Source organism: Panthera tigris, chromosome A3, assembly GCF_018350195.1.
Source record: "Panthera tigris isolate Pti1 chromosome A3, P.tigris_Pti1_mat1.1, whole genome shotgun sequence".
In the NCBI taxonomy this organism is placed as follows: domain Eukaryota; kingdom Metazoa; phylum Chordata; class Mammalia; order Carnivora; family Felidae; genus Panthera; species Panthera tigris.
The window spans coordinates 1,331,355-1,358,567 of NC_056662.1; the positions used below are offsets into that span (position 1 = coordinate 1,331,355).

At 61.7% G+C, this 27,213-nt stretch overlaps 1 protein-coding gene across 1 annotated transcript in view; it reads right to left on the minus strand.

Annotated features, from left to right (window-relative positions):
* NTSR1 (neurotensin receptor 1) overlaps nt 1-25,349 on the minus strand; it is a 46,228-nt gene extending 20,879 nt beyond the window's left edge. Inside the window, exon 1 of the mRNA XM_042979972.1 lies at nt 24,609-25,349. Within this exon, the coding sequence (XP_042835906.1) occupies nt 24,609-25,322 (714 nt within the window). The 5' untranslated portion in view covers nt 25,323-25,349. The remainder of the gene's footprint in view (nt 1-24,608) is intronic.
* Between the last annotated feature and the right edge of the window lie 1,864 nt (nt 25,350-27,213).

The following is a 27,213-nucleotide window of genomic DNA, read 5'->3' on the forward strand; positions in this document are numbered from 1 at the left end:
CGACCCCCAGACCACCCCCAAACAGGACGAGTCAGAATCCGCACAAGGTCACTTAAAACGACGCGTGAAAAAGTTGCGCTAAGAATGGAAGCCGTCCCGGGGCGCCTGGGTGGCTCAGTCGGTTGAGCGCCGACTTCGGCTCAGGTCACGATCTCGCGGTCCGTGAGTTCGAGCCCCGCATCGGGCCCCTGGGCTGACAGCTCAGAGCCTGGAGCCTGTTTCAGATTCTGTGTCTCCCTCTCTCTGACCCTCCCCCATTCATGCTCTGTCTCTCTCTGTCTCAAAAATAAATAAACGTTAAAAAAAAAAATTAAAAAAAAAAAGAATGGAAGCCATCCCATAAGAACAAAGGGGCAGGAAACTCGCTTGTAAGACGGAAGGCACGTCGGGGGTCTCTGGACGGCCCGTGTTTGCAGCCACGCCTTCTGGAATCCGTGCCCGACTTCTCTGTGTCCCCCACGAATCACCAGCTGCACCAGATGATGAGGGCGCCAGAGGTCTCACGGGCGGGGGGCCCACAGGGCGCGAGCCAGGGAAGGCACCCTCCTTTCTTACTCCAAGTAGTTGAGCCCCGAGGGCAGGATGCTGGGGTGGGGACGGGGAGCACCAGGGGTCAGCGGCACAGACCTGACCTGGGACAGACCTGTTCCGGGGCCATCCTGGCTGTGTGTCTGACCAGATGGCTTCCCCATCCGCAGCCTGAGTCTCCTGATCCGTAAATGGGGACAGTCCTAGGAGCCCCCAGCCCAGAAGGTGGCCCAGAGTCAGCTCTTATTAAAAAATGCTTATTTATTTTTGAGGGAGAGCAAGCACGAGTCGGGGAGGGGCAGAGAGAGGGGGCCAGAGGATCCCAAGCAGGCTCCGAGCTGTCAGCACAGAGCCCGACCTGGGGCTCGAACCCACAAACCGCGAGGTGATGACCTGAGCCGAAGTCGGACGCTCCACCGACTGAGCCACCTGGGGACCCCCAGAGTTATCTCTTAAAACTGTAATTAGTGGTGTGAACCATCACTTACGGGGCTGTCTGCCCCAGGGCTTCGCTGAGATAACACGTGAATGACACATTTATCACAGTAACGCCTGCTCACCCAGCTCAGAACTTCCCCAAGTCGAGAGTGGCCGTCCCAGGGCAGTGTCCCCCCTCCCCGAAGCTGCCCACCCGTGTCCTCGGGGAGGTGGCCCTGAGCTTCCCAGTCTGGGACGCCGGAACGGACCAGGGACAGGGTCCACACCCCGGGAGGCCGCCGTCCCCGCAGACGGGGGTGGGGGTACGAGCGTCAGCCAACGCCTCCCTCGGAAACCAGCTGCTCCCCTCCCCCACCCAGCGCCAACGACGACGTCCCCCCAGAGCCGTGACTCTGAAGGAGCCTCCGGCCGCCTAAGGCCGAGGCCGCTTCCCTATTATGCCTGGTGATCGAGATTCATTTTCTCTGACACATCTTCTCCCCGGAAGATATTCACATGCTGTTTATGACATTTAAATTGCTTGGAATTTGCAAGTCCCATGCTGGCGTGAATATTCATGGCTGTGTGTTACCCAAGCTCGTTCTCTCTTCCGTGGCTCCCAGGACGCAGCTGCCTGGGGGGCCACGCCTCTGCAGTGAAGTGACAAGTCCTACTGACGCCTGTGGTGGCTTCTCGCCAGAGAACGTTCTGGAACCTGAAAGCCACCAGAGGTCCCTTTCACCAAGCCGTCAGGGCTGTGGGCCACCCCCCCCCCCGTGACCCCACCAGGCCAGACACAGAGCCAAGCAAGGGCAGGAGGGCTGGAGGGAGTGCAGGAGCTGGGTGCTCAGGCCTCCTGTTTGACCTACTTTTCTTAAACCAGAGGGGGCTGTGAGGGGCTCTGGTACCGACGCTCACCTTGGCCGTGGCCGGGCCCCCCAGGACATGCCGGCCGCCCCCCTCCCGTCCTCCACCAAACACGGAGCTGACAGCATCGGGGATGCGCTCCCAGTGGCCACGGGCACTGACAAAGGGCCACGGTGCTGTCTCTGAGCCTCGACGGCCGGAGGCAGCCAGGGGTCCATGCCTTTGAGAAACACCTGACCTGCGGAGGCTGCATGACCCGGCCGCCACGTGGCCGACCGGCACGACGACGGCCCGGCCCGGCCCGGCCTGCTTGGAAGTAAAACGGCCATGTGCAGCCTCCATGCAAAACGGCTGGCAGGTCCTCCGAAACCAAAACAAGAAAGAATTGCCACACGGCCCAGTAATTCCACTCTGGGTCCATCCCCTAAAGAGCTGAAAACAGGGTCGGAGAGATCCTTGCACATCGGCGTTCACAACAGCGACAGGTGGAAGCCGCCCAAGTGCCCACGCACGGGTGAACACGACGTGGTCCACGCACACAGCAGAGTGATTCAGCCTCACGAGGAAGGGGATTCTGACACCCGCCAGCACGTGGGTGAACCCTGAGGACGCCACGCGGAGCGACATGAGCCAGTCGCGAAAAGGCAGAACTCCGGTGCTATTTATAGGAGGTCCCTGGAGGAGCCAAACTCACAGACACAGCGAGTGAGGGGCGCTGGGGGAGGCCGAGGGGGACAGTGTCAGTTTTGCAAAGCGGAAAGGGTCCTGGTGGTGACGGCCGCACAGGCGAGTGGACGTGCTTGGTACTGGGGACCTGTACTCTTAGAAATGCCTAACATGGTGGGTTTTACGGGAACTTAACCGCAAACGTCGGAAGGAAACGCCAAAATGTGCAAAGAACTCAACAAGAAAACAAACGCCTCAGAAAACGGACCTGCGCAGACGACGGACCCGTCATCAGAGAAGATCCACAGACGACAAGAGGAGCCTGTGGCAGGGGCTCGGCGTCAGGTGCGGAGGGGTTCCCAGGGGAGGCAAGGAGACGATCCGCACGGCTGAGTAGAAAGGGACCAGGCTGCGGGACGGCAGGTGCACACGCGGTTGGCGGCTGGCAGGAACGTGGCAGGTTTCGTGGCTCTGGAAGGCGGCGTGGTGGCTTCTTACAAAACGAACCAGACTCCTACCGTACGACCCAGCAACACCCCTCTATTCACCCAAAGGAGCTGAAAGCTTCCGTCCCCACAAAAACCCACACACGGATGTTTACGGCAGCTCTGTCCGTAATCGCCAAGACTCGAAGCCACCAAGATGCCCTCGGTGGGTGGGGACCACCCAGACAGCAGATCATTCAGGGCTAAAAAGAAATGAGCTCCCAGGCCCTGGAGGCACACGGAGGAAGCTTAACCGCGAATCCCTGAGTGACAGAAGCCACTCAGAAGGCTCCACACCGTGTGACTCCAACCCTATGACATTCTGGAAAAGGCACAACCGTGGACCCGGGGACAAAGTGAGCTGGCTTCCGGGTGGAACTCCATCACACCCTTCCGATGTTTGGAAACAGGTACTGGGTCCCCTAGTTCCCACTGCCGTCCCAGGTGCCCCCACCCACGTGGTCACCTTCCTCGGGGCACATCCAGTTTCATTTAAAACGGGCACAACATCAGAGCATCAAAAGCTAAGCCAGGAGCTGCCAGGTGCCTCTGTGCGAACAGGTGAGCCCGCCCAGCCCCGACCAGACACCGGGAGCCATTCCCCTGCAGTGGGCATGGGGCGCCTCTCCCCAGCCCCGCCGCCTGGGCTCCGTCTCTCTGATGATGCCCAACAGCCCCGTCCATCACGTCTGCCTGACTGGGGAGGGGTGCGGTCCGTCCCCCGCCCCAGGCCCCCAGCCCCGGGGCGCGGGATCAGATGTGTCTGGGCCGATGGCTCCAGAGGCCCCTGAAGGGACCAAAGGCGTCTGGCAGAGCCGAGGCAGAGCCCCCACCTGTCCCCCCACAGCCCCTGGCCAGCTTCCTGAGCACAGGAGGGTCACTCTCCTCTCTCTCCCTTCACCATATCCGGGGCCCCGCCAACCGCATCCGGCCTGCCGCTGCCCTCTGCCCGCAAGACCCCCCCACCCCCGATCCGAGGATAGGGCCCTCCTGCAAAAACGCACATTGCTGGGGGAGAATCTGCCCCCCCAGGTCCTACGGGGGACAGTGCTGTGATGTGGGGGTGGGACAGTGCCCTCACACCTGCACCAGCATCACCAAGAGCCCAGGGTGGGGCCTGACGTTGGGGCCAGTTCAGGGGGGTCTCAGCATTCGTCACCAAGCTCCACGGCCTGCCAGGGCCGTGTTCCCAAGCCAGCTAAGGCCTAAACCTCAAACCTTCTCTGCCCAACGAGCTCCAGCGTGGGCACCCCCTCCCTGGCCCTTGGCGGGGGCACCTGCCCTGTTTGCCCGAGATACCGGCTTTAGCGCTGAAGCCTCACGTGCAGGAAGCCCTCAGTCCCGGGCACAGGGGACAGGGCCCCTGGGGCTCAGCTCCTGCTGCCCCTTCCCCACCCATGGCCAGCTGGGCCGAGCTCAGATCCCACAGAGGGGTCGGGGATGTCCCCTGCATCGAGCCAGCTGCCCAGCCGGCCGTGGCTTCTCCTGCACAACCTCCCAGCCCCACGTCGAGGCCTGGAGCCCCTGCAGGCGGGGTGGGCACTGCCCCCGGCCGCTGCCACCCCCCCACCCCAGCCACTGCCCCTGGCCTGGAGGTGCGGAAGGCGAGAGCTCAACTGCCTGGCCGAGGCCGAGGGCTGATGCCTGTCTGAGCTTCTCAGGCTCAGGCCAGGGCCGGGGCCGAGGGTCCTGGGCCTTGCACAGCAGCCCGACGGAACACAGGAGCCACTCTTGCCCTTGTACCCACGGGACCAGGGCAGGGAGGCTGTCCGTTTGAGGCCCACAGGCAGGGACTCAGAATGTCCAGGCCCACCCGAGGGGTGCTCTCCCTCCCTCAGATGTCACCACAGCCCTCCCCCTGCCCCCGGGCCACACGGCCACCTGGCTGCTGGTCACCCCGAGCTCTGCCCCGGCTGCTGGCAGGCGTTACAGAGTGCTGCTACCCGAGGCTGGGCTTGGACAGGGCCTGACCTCTGGGCTGGGCCTGGGCGGGGACCCGGACAGAGGTGTCCGTGGGGACACGGAGGCCTCCCCATGCTGAGGGCTCAGGCCCGGCCTGCTGCAGGCACCGCCCTGTCTGACCTGAGCCACTCCTGGCCACGAGGGTCTGGCATGAGAGTGGAACAGCCTCTGGTCCAGGCCCCCCTGGGATCGGGCTGAGGGTCCCTCCCCGCCCCACCCTGCGACCCTGAGAGCCCCTCGCCACAGCCCCCCTGCCCCAGAGCAGGAGGAGTGGGCCTCCTTCAGCTCTCCCTTCGTGCCGCCCCCTTCCAAGGGGCTGGGAACCACAGAGCCTTCCCCGATGGGTCAGCCCTGGGGCTCCAGGGAGTGCTGTCCCCACCCCAGCCCGGTCCCCGGCCCCCTGCAACGCCCCCTCCTGGGGCTGCGCGGACAGCTACTTGGGCTGAGGAAGGGGCATCGAGTGTACGTTTGGACACGGTCGCGTCTCAGCGTTGAGCCCCAAGAGCTGTCCCCGTGCGGTCGGGCCGAAGGGCCGGACATCTGTCCCTTGGCTCTTGCAACTGGCTTACCTGACTGCTGTTGGGAGGGGTGGGGTGGGGTCGCTGGATGGCCCTGGGGGCCCCTCCGCCTCAGCACCACCCCGAGACACTTTCCTGCCCCGAGGCGCCTCCGTCCGCTGTGTTAGGCGACCGCTGTGTTAGCGCCCTGCAGAGGCAGTTCAGGGCGGGGTGAGCACATGGCCGGTCTGTGACCGCCGGAGGGGACTCCTTGCCATCCGCTCGGCAGAGAAAGCACGGCTCAGAGCCAGCTCGTCCTGCACGGACGTTCTTTCTTCCCCTTTCTCTGAGCAAGACTCACACACAGAGACCCACGTGCACTCCACCGAGCGCCCGGCCGGCCCCGTGTGGCAGGGGGTCTGAGGGCTGGCGGGCAGCTAAAGCCACAAACGGCTTCAATTCTTACTGAAACAGAAACAGCTTTGCAGAGAGGATGCTGAGAAATGAGCTCTCTGCCATTTTTTAGAAACCCGACAGTCAGAATCCGCAAAACGCCAGCTTCACTCACCCCCGGGTGGGGTGTCCGGCCGTCCATCCCCGAGATGAGCTCTGGTCGCCTGCTGGCCCCACGCCGGGGCTCAGGGCTGCGTCACTGAGGAAGCAGAGCACGGGGATGGTGAGGGGGAGGGGTGGAGGGCTTCGTGGAGGTGGCAACCCCGGGCCCAGCTGAGCAGGTGGGGGGACGTGGGCATCTTTTGGCGGGGGACACGAGGAGCCCAAACCTGCCTTCTGCTGCACCCAGCACTGGGTGTGGGGAGCACACGGGGCATGGCAATCCACCCACGTTCCCAGACGTGGAAGCCGCTCGGCCCTCCTCCAGGAAGCCCTCCCCGTGCTCTAGCCCGCCCTGCCCATCAGTCAACGTTGCTCTCCCTTGTCCTCGCAGGGAGCCCTGGGAGGGGGGCAAAGAGCCACACGGGTCCCGTTGGGCCCTTACGTGCTGCGGCTTTGGGAAATCCCAGGGCTGTGCTGGGCCCGGCACGTTCACTGCAGAGTGAGCACCACAGGGGGGCAGGCGCTGGCTCGGCCCTGCACTGGTCACAGAACCAGGGGCCCAGGACACAGAAAAGGCTGCTCTGTCCCCTGGCCCATTTGCTGGCCTTGCCCAGGACCCAGACCCGGCTGGTCTGGGACAACATCTCTCCTTGGACCCCTCGGGAGGACCCAGGCCCCTTTCGAATTGACTCAGGCAGCTTCTTGGACACCCACGCCTGCCGGGCCCCACCCCCCCTAGTTGGCCCTCGGGAGGCTCCTGTAGACCGAGGCCCCGCCCCTGGCTGCCTGGGCCTGGGCCCTTCGCTGTAGAGGCTTTCAGGGTCCTCTACTTCCAGCCTGAGCCCCTCCCTGCAGCCACCCGGGACACGTGTCCTTGTGGGAACCCAGGTCCCCGCTGCCTGTGACGGCCACTCCACGGCCGGCCCCGGGCTCCGAGCCACCGCCCGCTGGCCACGCACGGCGACGCTCATCGGTGTCCTTCCGCTGAGCACCGGTGGCCTCACAGAGCACCGAAGTTGGCTCCGGACCTGCCTGCTGGCTGCGCCGTGGTGCCAGGCGGTGACGCCCTCGCTTATTTTTGGTGGCCGCGGTAAGCTGTTCGTGCCTTGCGCACCGCGGCACTTGGACCCACCTGTTGGAGGGGCGTCCGGGCTGAGACGGGCTGTGATCCCACCCCGGCTGCTCCCTGACGCGTGGACGTCTCAGGACGGTGCCGATGAGCTCAGGCGCCATGCCGGTGGGGAGAAGGCACAGGGAGCTGGGGGGGGGGGGGCTGTCCCCCCCCCCCCCGACAAGTCTGAGGGGCCGTGGGGGGCCACGGCGGCCTTTGTGCACGGGTCCCCAGGGGGGAGGATGGGACTGGGCCCGGTTCCCCAACCGGACCGGAAGGTCTCTCTGGACCAGTGAACACAGGGAAGGCATCTCGTTCCCGCCACGCGCTCCTTACGAGCACCAGAGCCCCGCCCTCCAGCCGGTTTCCCGACTGGACTCAGGACCCAGGGGACCGACCCACAGGCAGCAGCTGGTTTGCAGGCCACCTGCGTGCGGATGGCCGTGCCGGCTTGAGCATCAGACAGTGTCTGTAGCTTTGCTCAGCCGTAGGGGACAAGCCGGAGTTCTGGCCGGGCTGTAGGTGGCCCCATTATCCACAGAGATAGCACCACGGCCCCCAACTCAGCCAAATAACGAAGAAAGCCCTCGACGCCTGTGAACACGCCTGGGCTCTACCGGCCTGCCCCGCATGGGACAGCTGGATTCTCCGGGGACCGGCGTGCAGGGGGCAGGGGGCGTCAGCTCTACCTTCTGGGGGGGACACGGGATGCAGAGGGAGGGGCAGCCGGGGGTCTGTCGCCTCTAACCCCCCAGGCCAGGAGCCTCTGCGGTTCTCTTCATAAAGAGCCCGTCCTTCTGGGCTCCCCTCTCCAATAGCGGCTGTTTCTCCAGGGCAGGAGGAATGAAAACACGTTTAATTTATTGCCGATGGAAGCGAAAATCCCCGCAAGTGGGGGCCCAAGCTGCGAAGGGGGGCCCTGGAGAGCCATCCTGCTTGCGTCCTGGCCTGTGCTGGGGCTCTAACTGTGCTGCCCCCAGCTCACAAGGTCAGGGCAAGTATCGATCCTGAGGCCCCACCTACCTCGTGAATTAGTTACAAAGATCAGGAAAGGATCCCACTAAACGTCAGCAGGAGGCCCCCCAGAAAGGGCTGAAACTGGTTCTAAACACTTTAAACGCCAACCAAAGCATCCGGCCCGGGGGCTGGGAGGAGGTGGCCAGTGGCCACGTGCTGATGACCCGGCTGAGTCTTGGTGAAATGTGGCTCCTGTGTGGTCAAGCCCTGGGGGCTGGGGCAGAGCAGAAGATCCCTGGGCTCTTGTGGGAACCGCTGAGGCGCAGGCAGTGGTTGGAACAGGGGCTTGGAGCCCTCCTGTTCCGGGGCTGGGAGCTCTTGTGGGTGGCAAGGGCACCCGTGCCCCGGGCTGAAGGGAGACAGGGGCCCTGACCACACCCTGGCCTCACTGCCTGGCCCCCCACGTTTCCAGCTTGCCTTTGGGCCAGAGCAACCCCCTGACCACGCTCCCAGCATCCATGCCTGCCCTCCGGCCCACCCAGCACGTCAGAGCCGCCCCGGTGCCGGTCCCAGAATTAAGCCCAGACCTGCTCTGCACGCACGTCCCTGTGGCCTTCACGGTGGCTGCGTGGAGGCACCTTCACGGACCCTGACCCAAACTCAGTGACCTGCACCTGTGCTAAATGTCATGGGCTTGGGGCAGGAAGGCCGGGCCCCAGAACCACAGACATAACGCCCCCTCGCCGTGGCCAGCCCGACCGTCAGAGGTGCCTGTCCCCCGTGTGGCCGTGAAAGCCATCTGAGCTCGTGGCCCGGCACGGAGTCAGACAGGAACCAGTCAGCACACTGGGGCTGGCACGTGGGAGAGCTTCCTGCGACGGGACGACAGGACAAGGTGTGGGCAGGCAGGGCAACTGGCCGGGGCTGGCGCAGGATTCTGAGGCTTGTGCCGGGGAAGCCCGTTCCACTGCAGCCTGGAGGGTCAGGGGAACGGGCAGCGACAGCCCAGCGGGTGCACGTGGAGACAGCGCCCGAGACGAGGCAGGGGCAGACAGGCCACACGTGCCCCAGCGCACCTGCCTCCTCCCGGGTCTCCCGCGGGCCCTGCCTGGTGGGGGCAGGGCCAGGAGAAGGGAGAGAGGCACTCGGGGCAGGCGCAACAGAGAAGGTGGGGGTTCTGGGGTGAGGGGCACACGGATGCCACATCACGTGCCACTGCCTTGGCGGGAAGACGGATTTGTGGCGCCAGCCCCCCAGGGTCACTACCGGCATTTCGTGAGATTACGGATGAAAGGGGGCCCTTGGCGAGCCTGAGCTGCGGTCCCCTCCCTCCCTATGCCGCCCCCCACCCCCACCAGGGGTCGAATCCTTGCAGGGGGGCCAGAGGCCACTTCCTCAGCTGAAGACCCTCAGAGCACAGCCCCGTCGCGCTGGGACGATCGGGACCATCTCATCGGAGGGCCGTGAGCTCTGCACCCGCTCCTCCCTGTTCCTCCCCGTGCATCTATCAGGGGGCCCCGGGCCTGGAGCTGGGGGCCGGTCAAGGGCTCAGGGGACAGAGTGCTGCGTCTGCACCCGGGAGCAAGACGGCCCGGCGGGCAGTGCGCGGGGAGCGAGCCCCCGCTGGGACAGGCAGCCCTGGCCCGGCTTCCGCCTCCGGCCACGAACTGTGGCCCAGTGGGGCTACCGGTGGACACTGAATGTAGGTCCGGGCCCCGATGCCCAGAACCTGCGGGTGGAACCGTACTTGGAAAAAGGGTCTTTGCAGATGCAGTTAAGGACGTTGAGATGAGATCACGTTGCCTTAGGGTGGCCCCGAGTCCGATGACAAGTGTCCCTGCGACAGGAGAGGAGAGCCACAGACACAGAGGAGACACCACGTGAAGACACAGGCAGAGACTGGAGGGGTGCAGCCACGGGTCAAGGGACGCCTGGGGCCACCAGAGGCTGGAAGGGGCGGGAGGGACCTTCCTCTAGGGCCTGTCCACACCTCGGTTCAGACTTCTGGCCTCCACAGCTGCGACAGGACAGGGCAGGACAGGACAGTTTGAGCAGCATGGTCCGCGGTCCCGTGCTACCGTGGCCCCAGGGTCCGCGCACACGGCTCCCGAGACCCACGGCACTTTCTGTGGCCCTCAGGACAGGCGGAAGCAGAAGAGGTGTTTGGGGCTGGAGCCTTTTCCAAACAGGAATCTCTGCCCCCGGTGGTTTTCACTGGCGCTTTCTGAGTGTCTTCTAGCTGATCTCAGATCCGACACAAACGTAGGTATTTTTAACACATTAGACGGCGTCTCTTAAACAAGCTGTCAGGAAAATGAATTGCAGAGGTTTTACGGGTGCTCACTTTGCCTAAATGCCCTGCAATTATCTGCGCCTCGTCAGCGGGCGCGTGTGACGGGGAGCCTCAGAGGCGCCTCGCCGTTCCAGAAAAGCTTCTTCAGCGGGGGTGCGCGTCCCGACCCCAGGTCGCCGCTCAAGCGTCTGTGTGGCAGCCTGCGTGGCCGGCTCGGACTTTTTCCCAATCTGCCGAGCCTCGGAGGCCAAAAGGTCCCCCAGAAGACCACTGCCCCTCAAGCCCAGGCCCGGGCATGGCAAGTGCCCTGTCCTCCTCTAACTCCTCCCAGCACCCAGGCGGAGCCCGTGGCCCCCAGCTGGGCCCAAGTCTCCCGGGAGGACGGCTGGCCTCAGAAAATGGGCCTCAGGGCCGGGCAGAGTCTAGGGCCCAGGCATCGTGCCAGCCCGTGGGGGGACAGAGGGGCCTGTGGGCTGGTCACGTCCCTTCCCGCCTCACGGGGGCATCGCTGCAAGTGCCACACAGGACTGCCAGGGACCCAGCTGCTCGACGCCTTCCTCACAGGGTGCTCCTGTCTGCATTATCCTGCCTCCCGCCCTGGACCCTGGTGCCTGTGCTCCTGGCCCGCTGTCAGGGCAAGATGCACGGACCGCCTGGGGGCCGCCAGGGAGTGAGGTTCACCAGAAGCTGGTTTCGAAGAAGTCTAAGAGCTTTTCCGGGGCTTGGCCCTGTCTCCCCCCACTGGTGGTGGGGGAGTGGGGAGCAGGGAGGAGCCAGTGGTCTGTGCAGGGTTCCCCACCCTGAGGACAGTCCAGAAGGGGGTCTCCAGGCTGCATGTCCAAACCGGCTGGAAAGCTTCCCGCCCCCACTTGGTGCTCCTTTCCTTTAAGGGTTCCCGGGGCGGGGGTGCCGCTGGGAGCTCAGGGGAGCCCGGAGCCAGGGATCCCGGGAGTGGGGTGAGGACAGATGCGATCGCTTCTCCCTCATCCCCAGGCAATAAATAGCGACCCTCGACAGCTTCCAGCCGCGCACATCCTGTTGGGCACAACGCCTGACGAGCTACAAATGAGCTCATCTTTGATTTTGGCCCCATCGGCGAGTCCTGGACGTCCCGATGCTCGGGGTTCCCGAGTGACACGACCCAGACGTGCTTCCACTTGGGCCCGAGCCGCGGGGGCTACGGCTCCGCAGTCCTGACAGACCGCGGGGAAGTTATGCAGCCCCCGGCCTGCCGTGAGCGGTTACAACTTAATCACTCCCGAGCGGGGATTATTACAGCCCCAGGACTCTCTGAACTTCAGGAGATTGAAAATGGTGTGTTTTGTTTTTTTTTTAAATAGAGGAAGTGTTTTTTTGAGTTATGAGAGCACAAAAGTCGCGGAAGAATGCTCTTAACCTTTAAATATGTCAAGGGAGACTTACTGAACTTTACAATAAAATCACCTTTTAGCAGACAAGGAGCTAAAAACGTTCAAGTCCAAATAATGTCACTCTTTCATAAGCTTCTGTGGATTCACTGGAACACAGTGGCCATCTTCAACTTCGTGTTCCTGGGATAACTATGTTTCTTTGTTAGCCATTCTTCTGCAACTTTGTTTTAATAATTCCTTTGAACCCAAGTCTTCTATCATAAGCTGCCTGGGATATTTTTGAAAGTAGGCAGTGTGTCAACTCCAGGGATGCGTCCCACGTGGGGTGCTGGACTAAATCCGCTGTCATAAACAGCCATGAAGGTGTACACAGAGCATCGGGCTATTGTTCTCACACACTGGACACTCCGCAGTGCGAGACTGCGGTGGCTGAGGGCGGGGCAACTCTCCAGGTAAGTCCCGCGGTCACGTGTTGATCTTCTTGGGGGTGTTTTCGCCATTGCAACGTTAGGAGTCGGTGGCGGGGGGGTGGCGGTCTGGACGGAGCATGGCTATTCCAGTCAAGAGGCAGAACTCAAAAACTGGGGCCACGGGAGCGGTTTAAATCTGCAGAGAAGGCACTTGGGGGGTATCCCGCACGGTGGGGGTCCTCAGAAGCCTGAGAGGGGCTCTCCGTGGCTTCTGGGCGGGCTGGGCTGTGTACACAGCCTTCCGGGAGACGGCCGGCATTCTGGCAGCACCGGAGGGGAGAGGCATCCTTGGCACGTGGAGTGTCGCGCTCGGGTGCCAGCAAGCCCGCACCTTAGGAGTAAGCGCCACGCCCCAGAGGGAGGGCCACGCGCGACTCATCTGAGCCTCAAAACCAACTCCAAAACCCACAGGGGACACTGAGTCTATGGTGGGGTCCTCCCCAGTTAGAAGGGCTTGGGCTTTCTGCAGAGCTGCACGGACAAGTGTAGACCGAGATGATCAGTCTGCAACCGAGAGCCCCACTAAAGCAAGAACCGACACGCTTCGGAAGAAGATAACACAACACAGAGTCTCTTCGACGCGTCATCTGCAACACCCAGTAGAAATAAAAAATTACTAGATATGCAAAGAAGCAGGAAAATGTGACCCACTGCTAAGAAAAAAAAGCAATCGGCTAAAACAGACCTCCAGGTGAGCGACAGGAAGTGGGAAGTGTCAGGTGTGAACGGGTATAATGTGAATTTCTATCAGACGCCGGTAACTTAAGGATGCACGTTTATGGCCCCGGAGCAGCCGTTACAGGAATAGAGACAGGTGCACCTAAAAAAGTCAGTGGGGGAAATAAAGCGGAATTCTCTGGCGCCCCAGTCAGAGGACTAAGAAAGGGATCTCTGGAAACCACAGAGCGTGGGAGGAGGTGTCGGCAAGGAGACAGTGGGAAAAGGGGCCCCCCAATTCTTGCATGAATCGACAGCAGTCCTGGGGTTACCCTTGACCTGCACATGTATGGGACACACCTAGCGAGCCGGAGTAAAGGGCCTGAAAACTGCACCGTGACATAAACCACCTCCAAGAACCAGGACTACACCCTGAACGGTGGGCGCACGGGGGAGGGCACGCGGACGGGACGGACGCCACAGCCACCGCCACCAGACAGCTCTCACAGGCTCCCTGACCAAAGACGAGACTCAACCGAAAACCTCAACGTCTTCCAGAGGGTTCTAAATCACCCCAGATACCACGGCAATATTCTAAGTGTCCAGAAAGCAATCCGAAATTACTTGATATTGAAGGAACCGGAAAACCTAAGTCTTCTGGAAAAGACGACGCAGATTGCCCTCAGGAGGACGCAGAAGGTGTTCCCAGACAAGGGCATTATGGCAGGTGTTGGAACCATGCTCCTTGAGGTAAGCCAACTCTCTCGAAATGGATGGAGAGAACCAGTGGGAATTTTGGAACTAAACAATACAGCGTGGCCAGCCAAATCAACCCTCAGAGAGTGATACGCCCCCACAGAGCGCATGCCCTGCGAGGGCGCACGCGTCGCTCGCCAGCTCAGACCGGGACTCGGGGCCGTCGGACGAACGTGAACCCCTTTGGGGAAGTGAAATCGCGCAAGCATGTTCTCCAAACATATGGCATTACAAATCAATGACAAAGTGTCGTCTGGAAAATCCCCAAACGTTTGCAAATTAAACAACACGATTCTAAACAGTCCAAAGAGCAGAGGGAATTAAATCTCAGCAGAAATCAGAAAACATGTTGGACTGAATTAGAACCCATTTTGCAAATTTTGAAATGCTACTAAAGCAGCGTTTGGGAGGGAGTCTGTAGCATTAAATGCTTAAACTGCAAAAGAATAAGGCCTTGAATCATGAGTCTAAGCTTCCACCTTGAGAAGTATAGGAGCTCAAAACAGATTAAATCCAGACCAGGCACAGAAAGGAGACGAAGACGGGAACATAAATAAATACGACAAAAGCAGAAAGACAACAGGAAATATCACTGAAGCTGGTTAATCGAAAAAAGAGGAACAATACGGGTAAACCGGCCGTACTGAGCAGGGGAGAAAAGAGAATGCACAGACCACTGATATCAGGAGTGGAAAAAACAAGGGATTGTTACAGACCCCACAGGTGGACCCGGTGACAAAGCCAAGCCACGAACTGCAAGCCGCCAAATTTGACAACTTAGAGAAAATGGACCAATTCCCTGAAAGACACAAGTTGCCCGAACTTGGGAAGAAACGCACCCCAGACCCTCTCCGTACCTAGGAAGGGCCTTGAATTCACGGCCAGAACCCGTCCAACGAAACCCCAGGCCCAGACGGGTTCCTCGAAAGATTCCACCAAACCTTTGAAAAAGAAATACTACCAATTCCACACGATCTCTTTCAGAAAATAGAAGAGGATCAGATACTTCTCAGACCATTTTATGAAACCAGCATTATCCGGACCCCAAAACCAGACAAAGACATACAAGAAGCCAAAGCTGCAGACCCATGTGTCTCAGGAGCAAACACACAAACATTCTCAGCCAAGTATCAACAAACCGAATCCGGCAACATACAAACAGGACGATACGTGACATGACCAGGTGGAGTTTGTACCAGAAACGTGAGGCTGGGGTCGACCTACGACGCAGCGATTGCAGGACGAGGTATTTAGGCAAAGGACACAGGAATACAGACTTGAAGGGGCACACGCACCACGATGTTCACAGCAGCACCCTCGACAACAGCCAGACTATGGGGACAGCCCGCATGTCCATCGACGGATGATGGATGAGGAAGACGTGGTGTTTATATACAGCGGAGTACTACTCAGCATCACAAAGAATGAAATCGTGCCATTTGCAACGACATGGATGGAGCTAGAAGGTAGTATTATGTCAAGCAAAGTAAGTCAGAGAAAGACAAATACCATAGGATTCCACTCATATATGGAATTTAAGGAACATATGGGAAGGGGGGGAAGAGAAGAGAGGGAAACAAACCATAAGACACTTAGATACAGAGAACAAACTGAGGTTGATGGAGGGAGGGGGGTGGGGGACGGGCTAGATGGGGGATGGGCACGAAGGAGGGCACGTGTTGGGACGAGCACGGGGTGTCGTATGTGAGTCATGAGTCACTGGGTTCTGCTCCTGAAACCAATATCGACTTAATGAACTAGAATTTAAATAAAAATTTGAAAAAAAAATAAAGAAATGTGACTCTGGTTCAACATTAAAAATCAGTCAACATTTTCCACGGATACAAGGCGCCCAGAGTAGTTGTGTCCACAGAGACAGAAGTAGAGGGCAGGGCAGGGCAGGTGTGGGGGCAGTGGATGGGGCAGGGGCAGGGCAGGAGGAGCAGGGGTGGGCAGTGTGAGGACCGAGTTCTCGAGTTCTCGTCTGGGAAGATGAAGGAGTCCTGAGGGCAGGTCGTGGGGACGGTCACACTGAAATGTGGGTGTGCTCAGTGCCATTGAAACAGACACTCAAAAATGGCTAAAATGGTGAATTTTATATTATATATACGCTTTACCACAACAAAACACTAATCAATGTAATTCACTGTATTAACTAAGGAAGAAAAATCATACGATCACACCGATAATGGAGAAAAAGCATTGGACAAAATTCAGCATCCGTTCATGATAAACACCCTCAGCAAACTAGGAATAGAAGGGAAATTTCTTAATCTGATAAAGATCATCTACTAAAAACTTAACAAAAAACCTCATATTAATTATAAAGCACAAACACTTTCTCTCCAAGATCAGGAACGAGGCCGGGAGATTTTCTCTTCTGCTCAGATTACATATCAGAAGCCACAGCCGGTGCGATGAGGCAATAAAAGGAAATTACAGGCATACAGATTGGACAGGATGAAATAAAACTTTCTCTATTCACAGACGACAGGACTGCCTGCACAGAAAACCCCAGGGAACCCACAAAATTATTTGCAGAATCCATACGTGTACTTACCATGGTCACAAGACACACATCAACCCACAAACCCACTCACATTTCTCTATGCTGGCCGTCAACGACGGGAAAGAGAAAAAATTTTAAAAGCCCGTGTGCAATAACCCCAAACACGAATACCAAGCACGTCAGGATCTGTGTGCCGGCAGAGGCACAGTAACCGCGGCCAAGGGGACCTAACCGAACAGAGGGCTGCGTTGTACTTGGGGACCAGATGTCTCAGGGTTAAGATGCCGAGTCTCCCCCCACTGAGCCATACACTGTCCCAGTTTAAATCAAAACCCCTGCGGGCGTTTCTGTGGACGCTGAGAAGCTGATGCTAACATTTGCATAGAAAACAAAGGAACGAGAGTAGCACAGCGCTTCTGGGAAAGAACAGGAGGACCGAGGAGCCCTCTGTCTGGAACACCCCCCCGCAAGGCTGCGGTGCCGGAGGCAGTCTGGGGGCAGGGACGGCGCAGACACGCAGACAGAGGAAGGTCTGGGCAGAGCCCCGCACGGGAGGTCAGGTGACTTTTGATGGAGGTGTCAAAAAACTTCAGCGCAGAGAAGATCGTCTTTTCTCGAGCGGCACTGACCACTGGGATGTGAATATGTGAAAAGAAAAGAAAAGCATCCATAGCTCACCCCGTGGAAAAATGAACTCAAAACAGATCATAAACCTGCATGTGAAACATCAATGACGAAGATGATGGAAGGAACCGGGGAAGGGGATCTTCGTGAATTCCTAGACACAACACCAAGAGTGTGATTCGTTAAAACGTCTGATAAGTTGGAGTCTGTCAAAATGACAGCTGTTTTCTGTGACAAACAAGGTCAGGAAAATGCACAGATAAACCACAGGGGAGAAAATGCTTGCGAAGCACGTATCTGCACAGAGGACTCGTATGCAGTTTTCAAAACTCTCAAAATTCAGTAAGAAAACAAGTCAGTTTAAAACCTCTGGGGGGCTCCGTCGGTGAAGCCTCCGACTTCGGCTCAGGTCAGAATCTCGCGGTTCGTGGGTTCGAGCCCCGCGCTGGGCTCTGCAGTGACAGCTCGGAGCCTGGAGCCCGTTTCGGATCTTGTGTCTCCCTCTCTCTCTCTGCCCCTCCCCTGCTTGTGCTCTGTCTCTCTCTCTCCCTCTCTCAAAAATAAATAAACACTAAAAATGAAAAAAATACGTAAATAAAAACTGGGCAAGGTACCGAAACCGACATGTCAGAGAAGGCGCACAGGCGCGGACAGAGCGTGGTGAGCCGCTCCACGGCACCGATCATTAGGGAAACGCAAACCAAACCTCAAGGTCCCACGGCACGCCCCTGGGGGCTAGAGGAAAACAAGGGTCGCGCCTACAACAGCAGGTGCGGGCAGCCGCAGAGCGCCTGGACGTTCCATACGGCACCTCCACTTGGGAAAAGCTTGGCCGTTTCCTAAAAGGTCGAACACCCTCCCGTATGACCCGGCAACCCGGCTCCCTCCTCAGGATTCCCTCCGGAGAAATGAGAACGCACGTTCACACTGAAGCCTGAACCGAGGACGAGCTGCTGCTCAAAACTGGAAACGAGCCAGTGCCCCTCACCGGGCAAACGGATACACAGACGTGGTCCAAGCTTCAACGGAATCCTCCATAAAAGGAGGAAGAGCTCTCGACTCAGACAACAGCGAGCACCGTGGTAAGTGACAGAAGCCAGACTCGGGAGGTGACGCCCCGTGAGGCTCCATTTACGTGACATTCTGGAAAAGGCGCGAGGCTGGGAGGAAAACAGATCCTGGGACGGGGCATGCCTGCCCCAAAGCAACAGGACAAGACAAGGCTTTGGGGCGGCAAGACTGGCCGCGATGCTCTGAGCTGCGGTTACGGGGCTGTGTGCGTTTGCCAGAACTTGGAAGGAAGCAAAAAGAAAGTGATTTTTACTAGGTGTAGATCTTAAATTTTTTTTTAAGTTTATTTATTTTGAGAGAGCGAGCGTGTGTGCACGCGGGAGAGGGGCAGAGAGAGAGAAGGAGAGAGAATCCCAAGCAGGCTCCAGGCTCTGAGCTGTCAGCACAGAGGCTGATACGGGGCTCGAACTCACAAACCGCGAGATCATGACCTGAGCTGAAATCAAGAGTTGGACGCTTAACCGACTGAGCCCCCAGGAACCCCTCTAGGGGTAAACTTTAAAATAAAGGTTTCTGGCAGGACCCGGGGGGTGCACGAGGACCCCCAGAGCGTGGACGCACACGGATGACAGAAACAGCTCCCAGCCCCGGGACGAGGACCCTCCCGGGAGGAGAGCAGCTCTTGTTGCCTTAAAACCACAGATCGGGGGTCCTGGTCTCCCCACGAACGCCACCGTTCTGTGGTGTGCGCGTCACGGAGCCCTCGCGCGGCGCCCGGGGCCGTCCCAAGCACCCCAAGTGTCCTGACTCCCTGGGCCGCGAGTCGCCACCCGCAGCTGGTGGACAAAGAAATGAGGTGCAGGTCATGTCGCTTGCCCAGGGTCCTACGGCTGGCCAGCAGTGAGGCCTCCGTGCTGCGTGCCCCCGAGGGGCCCTACTGCCCCCCTGCCCCCGCCCCGCCCCCACACCAGCCCAGGGTGATGACGCAGGGGTGCGGTCCCGCAGGCTGCAGGGGAGCAGCCTCCTGGCTGGACCCGAGGAGCCCGGCCCTCACCAGATGGCACCAGGCCGGGCCGGCCACACGGCCCCTAGTGGCTGCACCTTTGCCGGCGGCTGCTGGGGACTGTAGGGGTCTCCGGGGCCCAGGCGGAGCCCAGGGCCGTGAGCTCGGCAACACTGTGCTCCTCTGGGTGTGGGAGTCAGGCCCTCGTCCCCTGTGCCTCCTGGGCCCCCAGCACCTGCCTGGCTCTCGGTGCGAGTGGAGGGGAGACGGGGCTGCCGGGCTTTGAGCTCCCCGCAAATGTTCCCAGGACCCCTCGGGTCCTTCCAGGCCGTTGGGCCTTCAGGAGGACCATGAGAGGGGACCTGGCGCCCCCCAGGGCCTTCACGGGGTGAGGTCTCCGAGCGCCCTCAGCTTGCTTCCTGACGCACTCACTGACACGTAATTCGGTCATGAAATTACCCCTCAGTCCACAGCTCCACGAGCTCTGATAAAACCCCTGAACGTAAGGGACACCAGTCAGGAGGCAGGACACTGATGGCCCAAAGTCGACCCCGCCCCCAGCCCGTCAGCCACTAATCTGTCCCCAGTGCTGTCCCTTTTCTGGAACGTCGGTAGTTTTCTGACGGTGCTGCTTTCGCTCAGCGCGTTCCTTCGGGGACCCCGACGCTTCACGGGTGAGGAAAGGCCCGAGACCCCGCAGACGAGGGCGGACAGCAGTCAAACCTGGACCCAGGAAGTGGGAGTGGGCGAGATTTAATGGGGACGCAGAGCCCTTCCCGACTGACGGCCGAGTGCTGGAGGTGGGGACGGCTGAACCGGTAATCTGCTGTGTGTGCGTCACCACAATGGAAAACAAGAAAGGCTTCAGATGCCTTTTCTCCTCGTAACACAAGCCGCTGGGAGACCAGATGGGGTGTGTGGCTGTTCCTTCTGTGCTGGAGGGAAACAAAGCCCCGCCCCCCCCCCCCAGCCCCGACATCATGAGCAGGTGGGATACCCTCCCCCCACTGCCAGGCACCCCCCCCCCCAGGACCGCCTGTCCTGCAAGCCTGTCCTCCCTCGGTGGCCACTCTGCCCTTGGGCAGTGCCCGGCTTTGACAGCTGGCTCGCAGCCTTCACGGCGATTGCCCTTTCCGGCCCAGCGTCTAACTGGAAACCCCGCGTTGGGCTTACCGGCCCCGTCTCTTTAATCCCCAGGGCACTGGCCCTGATTTCAGGAGGTCCCTCACTTAGGAGGCGGAAGGGGACCCATGCTCTGGCAGGGCCGCTGCGCCCTCAGTGCCCAGGGTGGGGGGAAGTGATGGTACCAGCTGGGAGCTGGGCACTCTGGCATCCGCCGCGTCCCCCACCGCACTGTCACGTTGGTGGGGACCCTGCGGCTCGCTACCCTTTACCCACGAGAGTGCCAGCATCACTGAGGCCGGCCGGCCGCGACCACCGGGCCTGTGGCTCACAGGCAGGGGCAGGAACGGAGAATCGAGGTGCCACAGGACAGAGGCCCTGAGAAAATGCCTCCTGGTCTAATTTTATTGGATCCAATTTTCTCCCACTTTGTGGAGGCAGGTCCTGGCTGCCTCTGCCCCCGCGGAGCCACGTCAGCCCTTGAGGGCCGCGTGACGGAGCTGCCTCGGCTCTGGGCAGGGGGGTGCGGGGCGCCAGCTCCTCCCCCACGCCCCTGCTCCTCGGGAAAGACGGTGTATCCCTGCCGGGGACACGCCTGTCTAGGAAGGTGAACAAAGGAGCAGGGAGCCCCCAGGAGCAGGATCCTTCGGCCGCGCAGCTGCTGCGAGGCCCGCAGGGGCTGGAAACAGCAACAATGAAGTGACAGCTCCAGAGCCCTGGCTGGTGCCCACCAGGCTCCCCGGCTCCTGCCCTGCGCTCGGAGGGGGGGCCGTCCCCGCCTCAGCTCCCCCGCCCCTACCCTCGCCCGGGCACGGCGATGCGCGCGGGGTCGCTCTGCCCCGGGAGGCTTCCGGGCTCCCTCCGGCCCTGCCCACGGAGCAGATTTCTCCGAGGGCGGACACACTTTGCCGCTGGTTTGAGCATCACAGAGACCATACATTTACCAAAAACCAGCAGAACCAGGTCTCCCCGGAGGCAAGGCCCTACCGCCCCCAGGACATTCGCCAGGGACAGGGCAAGACCGCCTCGGGGTACCACGTGAGCGCTCGCTTGGGTCCCTGGGATTCTGCCCAGTCATGCCCCTCAGCACCGAGGGCTGGGGTGACCCTGATCCTGGGGGCCGATGCGCACGGCACCTGTTAGAGAAGGATGGGTTCTGAGCTTCCCTCACCAGCGTGCTGCACACGCCGGTCCCCCAGATCCTGTGCCCCGAGCAGCACAGAGGCCTCCCTACTTTTGACGGAAAAGATGGGGCCTCCCAGACCACCTGCTGTTAACTGAGCCGCACAGACAGCCTGCCGTGTGGACAGGATGCTGCACGGGCACACGGTCAAGTACAGCTGCGTGTGCTCGTGTACGTGTGCATGTGTCTGTGTGTGTGCGCGCGTGTGCAACCTGTGTGCACGTGTGCTCATGTATGTGTGCAAGTGTCTGTGCACGTGTCTGTGTGCAAGCACACACGTGTGTTTATGTGTAATACGAGCACATACGTGTCTGCGTGTGCCTTTTTGCATGTCGATGCACATGCGTGTGCACGTCCGTGTGTCTCTGGGTATCTCCACGTTCGTGCATGTATGTCTGTGCATGTGTCACTGTGTGTGCACCTGTATGTGTTTGCCTACGCGTGGCCACAGTCCCCAGGCTTTAGAACACTGGTCCAGAGGTCAGCGCCTCCCCTCCCTCCTTCTCTAACTGGGAGAACACATGGGGACAACATGAGTCTAGGGGGCTGGGGCTGGCACCAGGCAGAGCTGGCGACCAGGTTAGCGACCGCCTTGGGGCAGGCGGCATATTTGCTGCTGAGTCCTGGGTCAGGCTGGGGGCCGCCGGGATTATGAGGCTGGACAAGCCCCCGGCCAGGTCAGATCTGAACCAGACGCACAACCCCCCCAGGCGTCTGCCACCTCGGTCACCGGTCCCCTCGGCTCACCGTCTTTGGAACTCGCCGCACTCAGTGCTCAGGACGCATTCGCCGGAGGGATCGGCATCCCACCCGAGCAGCAACAGAGAGTGTGGCTGAGGTCAGAGCAGGGACCCGGCAGGGCTGCGTGGGACCAAACACGACCCGGCCCAGGGCAGATCCACAGGAGCAGGGCCACCTGTGCGGCCCGCTGCCCAACCCCGGGCAGACACCTGCACGAACGGTGGAGGCGAAGGTTCTCAGAGGAGCTTTCTAAGGGGAGGGCCCCTCGGTGGCTGGCACACACATGTCTTTCACTCAGGACGGCTGCACTGGAACCAACGGTGCGTTGCAAAGACTGAGTCCAGTTCCCTCCTAGGGCCAGAGGAGGGACCGGATTAGGGAACGTGGCAAGCTCCGTGGGCTCCTCCTGCCAGACGCCCTTGTCAACTCGGGACCCAGGACCTGGGGTCTCCGCTGGCCCGGCCGTGGCCCTGCCCTCTGTACAAGCTCCCCTCGGCCCAGCTCCAGGCTACCTGCTCAGATAACGCCAAGACGTGTTCGGCGATCATTGTTCTAAGCTGCTCACATATCTGACTGAACCACCTCATTTCTAAGCACTAGGTTCTGCATGTAAGTGCCCAGCATGGGCTCGTGCGCATGGTGGGGAGGGGCAGCGGGGGGGGGACGCTGGTGGCCTCCTGGGGGACACACAGGCTGGGAGAGGCCCCCGTTTTGGAAAGAGGGACCATTCGCTCGGCCGACGGCTGCACACTTCCACCACGGCCGGTGAGAGGGCGACGCACAGACGGACACAAGCACCCAGCCCCTGCCGGGCAGACGTCGCTGCTTAAAAGCCAGTGGACGTTCACCCCCCCGTCCTGCCAAGCGGCCCAGAGGCCCGAGGGGGGAACGTCAACCGGGGGCACCTCTCCTGAGACGGAGGGGTCGTGTAGAAGGGCCCGGCCACACTCCTGCCGTCCGCCCTGGGCCGTCAGCACGCAGGGAAGGGCGCCCGGAGTGAGCCCTATCAGTCCTTCCCAGCACAAGGCTGCGGCCGATCTGGGGGGCGTCAGGAAGCCAGCGAGCGTTTGGTAAATGCTGGGGCAGCACTATGTCCGTGGGTGCAGAAGTGGGGCCTGTCCGTAGTCAGTGCTCAGCAGACATCCTGGACGAATGACACGCCCTGGGCAGTGTGGGCGTGGCACCCTCTGAGCACAGGGACTCGGAGAGACGGCCCTTTGAGAGGTGAAGCAGTGTCACTGAGGCGTCTGATCGCGTGGGGCCAATGGAGAGGACGCTTTGGGGGGGGGGGCCCAGTCTGCTCTGCTGTGGTTTGTTTTTGACGATCCAAACCCGACCGCTCCCGGCCAAGGCCCCCGAGAGCCAAAGGGGCGGGGGTCCGAGTGGAGGCGTCTCCTGGGGTGGGGGCAGCGAGTGCTACTGACTCGACTTGCTGACCTGAACGGCCACATCATACCTTCAAAGGCAGGCGGGAGTGGCCCCGGGGCCCAGCCGAGCGAGACAGGGGCAAGGGAGAAGCCTCGGCCCCGGGAGGAGCGGGGACAACTTCCCACCGTTCACTGCATGCGGCCCTGCGCGCCCTCGCCTCCTGTGCAGATAGGCGGCTGGGCTCTACTCATTTCCCTGCTACGTGTGGCTGGGGTGGGGGTGCCTCTCCACGCAGGGGACCCCGTGGCCACAAGTTCTCAGTGCAGGTGTGGGGGGGCCACTCGTGGTGGGTCAGCCAGAGCCCAGGGAGTGACGTACAGATGACAGTTCCTACCCCACTCCCAGCATGAGTCCTGCCGGGCCCTGTGGAAGGACAGCCCCATGGGGACAGTGGCCCCCGGCCCCGCCCACCGTCCCCACCCCACCTGCACCTCCGTGGCTACCCGGTCCCGGGGCCGTGACGCCGTCCACGGTGGCATTTCTGTCCTGGCCTGAGAAACCTTGTCTCCAGGGCCAGAAACCCCCACCTGCCAGAAGGCCTTGTCGGGGCCGATTCCCGGGGAGGGCTCCCGCCTGGGCTCTCGCGACACCTTGCTCGGACCCTCGGGCTCCTCACGCGGGCCCCCCACCCGCCACCACGCCCAAATGCCGGAAGCCCTTCCCAGCAGAAGCAACTTTTCACCAGCACCACCGAGACAGTGCTCCTGAACGCTGCCGCGTACAAGCCCTTCCCACACGCTTCCTCCTCGATCCTCTGCCACTTGAGGCCACGGCTGTGATCACCCTGGTTCACAGACGGGAAAACCGAGGCTTACCTAAGGAACCGGCCCCACAGGGCATCAGGCTCGGCTCCACCTCCCAAGTTGTGAGCAGGGGGCAGAGCAGCCAGGAGGCCCGGGGGGGGGCGGGGAGCAGTGCTGACCCCCGGGACCTCTGCTGCAGAGGAGAGGGACCCGGCCTCTTGGGGTCACACAGCCTTTTCAGAAGCCGATGAAAGGAATGGGCTCCGGCATGCACACCGGGGTCTGGAGACGGCTGAGGCCCATCCGTGGACCCTCAGAGACCTCGCTGATCTGAGGGCCCAGCCCCCTTGGATAGAAGGAGGGGATGAGATGGGGGGGCAAGGTCTGGCCGCTCTGGAGTGCCAGGTGGGAAGAGGGGGGCAGGCTGATCCTGAGGACCCCCTGCCCCCCATCTCCTTCCCAGCTTCCGAGTAAAACTTCCCGGTGACGTTCTCTAGCGCGCTGTCCCAGAGGGGGACACAGACTGGAAACTACTTTTGGGGTGGGGGAAAGAGAAGCCCGCAGCTTCCCTGAGGGAGAGCCTGCCGACCGTGGCCCCCCCGCGAGACCCCTGTTTCTTCCCAGCCCTCCTCCCGCGCGAAGCGGCTGCTCACCTGGATGACGACCTTGATCGTGGCGGTGCCCACTATGGGGGTGCACACCAAGCCGCCGGGGTGATGGCCGTCGGCGCTGCGGTTCTGCTGGCCCATGGTGAAGGGCATGGGCAGGGCCAGCAGGCCCGAGGCCAGCCAGATGGCACTGATGAACTTCTTGGTGCGGCTGCGAGACATGAGGGTCTTGGCCTTGAAGGGGTGGCAGATGGCCAGGTAGCGCTCCACGCTGAGGCTGGCCACGTTGAGGGCGGTGGCGTAGGTGCAGGCATCGCGCAGGAAGTAGTAGCCGCGGCAGCCGGCGTCGCCGAAGGCCCAGGGGTGGTGCACCCAGATGAAGTTGTACAGCTCCACGGGCATGGCCAGCATCAGAATGAGCAGGTCGGAGAGCGCCAGGCTGCCCAGGTGGTAATGCACCGTGCTCTGCAGGCTCTGGAGCGACTTCTTGCGCGCCAGCGTGAACGCCGTCACCGAGTTGCCCACGGTGCCCACCGCGAAGAGCGCCAGGTACACGGCGGTCACCAGCACCTTGGAGTAGATGTCCGTGTTCACATCCAGGTCGCTGCTGGGCGCCGCTCGGAGGCGCTCGGACTCGTTGCCCGAGCCGTTACCGAAGCCGGGGACCAGGAGCGCCGCCTCCAGCCCCGAGGGTGGCAGCGGGAAGGGCTTGGCGCCCGGCGCGCCCCGCGGACCCGGCGCCGAGCCGTTGAGGCGCATGGTGGGCGCGGCGCCGGCGGGGACCGAGCGGAGGAAGCCGGCGGGGTGGGCGCGAGACCGAGAGCGGGCGCGCCGTCCAGCCGGAAGCGCCACCCGGAGCGCCCGAGGCGCGCCGGCCGCAGGGCGGCGGGGGGCCGGGCCGCCCTCCCGCTCCCCGCCGGCCCGGGCTTCCTCCCCCGACCTCCGGACCCCGCGGGTCCCGGGCGCGCGGAGAGCCTGTGGCGCCGAGCGGAGCGCACGCACGGCCGCCCCGGCGCGCTCACTCCCTCGCCTGCGCTCGCCTCCCGCGCGCTCTCCGCGCACACCGCCCGCCGCGCCCGCGCCCTCCCGGGCTCCGCGCCTCGGCTCAGCGGGCGACGGCGCGGCGCGCCCGGCGGCGGGGGCGGGGCGGGGCGGGGGCGGGGGCGGGGGCGGCCCGGGCCTCGGCCCCGCCCCGCCCCGCCCCGCCCGAGTGCCGCTCCCGCCCGGCCCCCGGGGGCCGGGGAGGGGACAGCGGTTCTCTCCAGGCACCTCTCCCAGGGCACGCCCCTCCTTCCCCGCCTTCCCAACTTCTCGGGGCCCCCCACCCGCCCCAGGGAGGGAACTGCCCCCTGGTCGTTTGTAGCTGGTTCAGGGAGGGGTGAGGGAGGTAAGCCCCGTTGGCGAGGCTGGGGCGCTGCCCTTCCCTCGTGGGCGCCCAGGCGGCCTCCAGCACAGCTGGGTGGGAGTGGTGAGTGAGGGGGGCAGAGAGCACCCTCCCCCTGCAGGCTGGGTTCCTGCACCTGGCGCCCGGGGGCGGGTGGGCACCCCCCCCCCCCGGTGGGCACCCCCCCCCCCACCTTATGGCCGCCTGGATTTGATCATCACAGGTCATGGTCCCAGCCCAGGCCCAGGGGGGTTGGGAAGGGTGGCCCTGGGGGTCACAGTCAAGGCCTTGTCCTGTGTGGACCCGGCTGCCTGTGCTAATAGGAACCCTCAGTAGGCCTAGGGGGTTGAAGGAAGGGAGCGAGACCTAAGAAGCTTGCCCAGACCCCAGACCCTGGCCCACACCTGCCCACGGCGAGTGCATTGGGTCTGTGTTTGTTCCTCTGTGAACTGGCTGTGGGCCGGCCTGGTCCGCGGAACCTGATGGTCTCGTCCGGGGTCCCAGCACAGAAAAAAACGCGCTTCAAAATGTAGCGTTCAAAGACACCACAAGCGTCTCTTCGCCGGAAGCCAGCATAGGAGGCTTAATCGTGGCCCTGCTACGTGGTGCCTGGGCATCGGCTTTAGCTTCTCTGTGCCTCAATTTGTCATCTGTAACGTGGGAATGGCGGTTGCACAGATGCTCCCTGGGGCGTCTGGGGCGGGGGCTGTCACGCACGCGGGCTGCGGGCTGCGGGCTGCGCTGGCCCCCCGTGGACACTCAGCAAACGCCTGCGGGGTGGGAGTTGCTGAGGGTGGTGCGGTGGCTTCGGAGGGTGTGAGGGGCCCAGGCCAACAAAGGTTGCAGGAGAACCCCTCCGGGTTAGCTGAGCTTGTTCTCTGGAAGACAAGCCCACCAACGAAGTAAACGGGCCTGGGGGCTGGGGCACAAAAGGAGGTGATCCGGCCAGACCACGCTGCTGTGCCAGGGGCTCGCTGCTGTCTCGGCACACAGGTAACACGGGGCCCCACCATGGCCCGTGCGGTGCGGTCGCCTCTCCCAGGAGCCTCCCAAGGGGAAGGGACCAGCCAGTGACCGCGGGGGCCTGTCCCTTTGCCGGCCAGGAGCCAAAGCTGCTCAGGACGTTGCTGGTGGAGACGTGCCCTGGCCCAGCTGCTTAAGCTCACTGTTTGGTTTTTAAACCCCTGACCTTTCCGTTAAGCTGGCCTTCTTTTCAAAGATTTCTTTCCGAGCCAGCCTAGGAGCTTAAAAAATCATAAAAGTCAA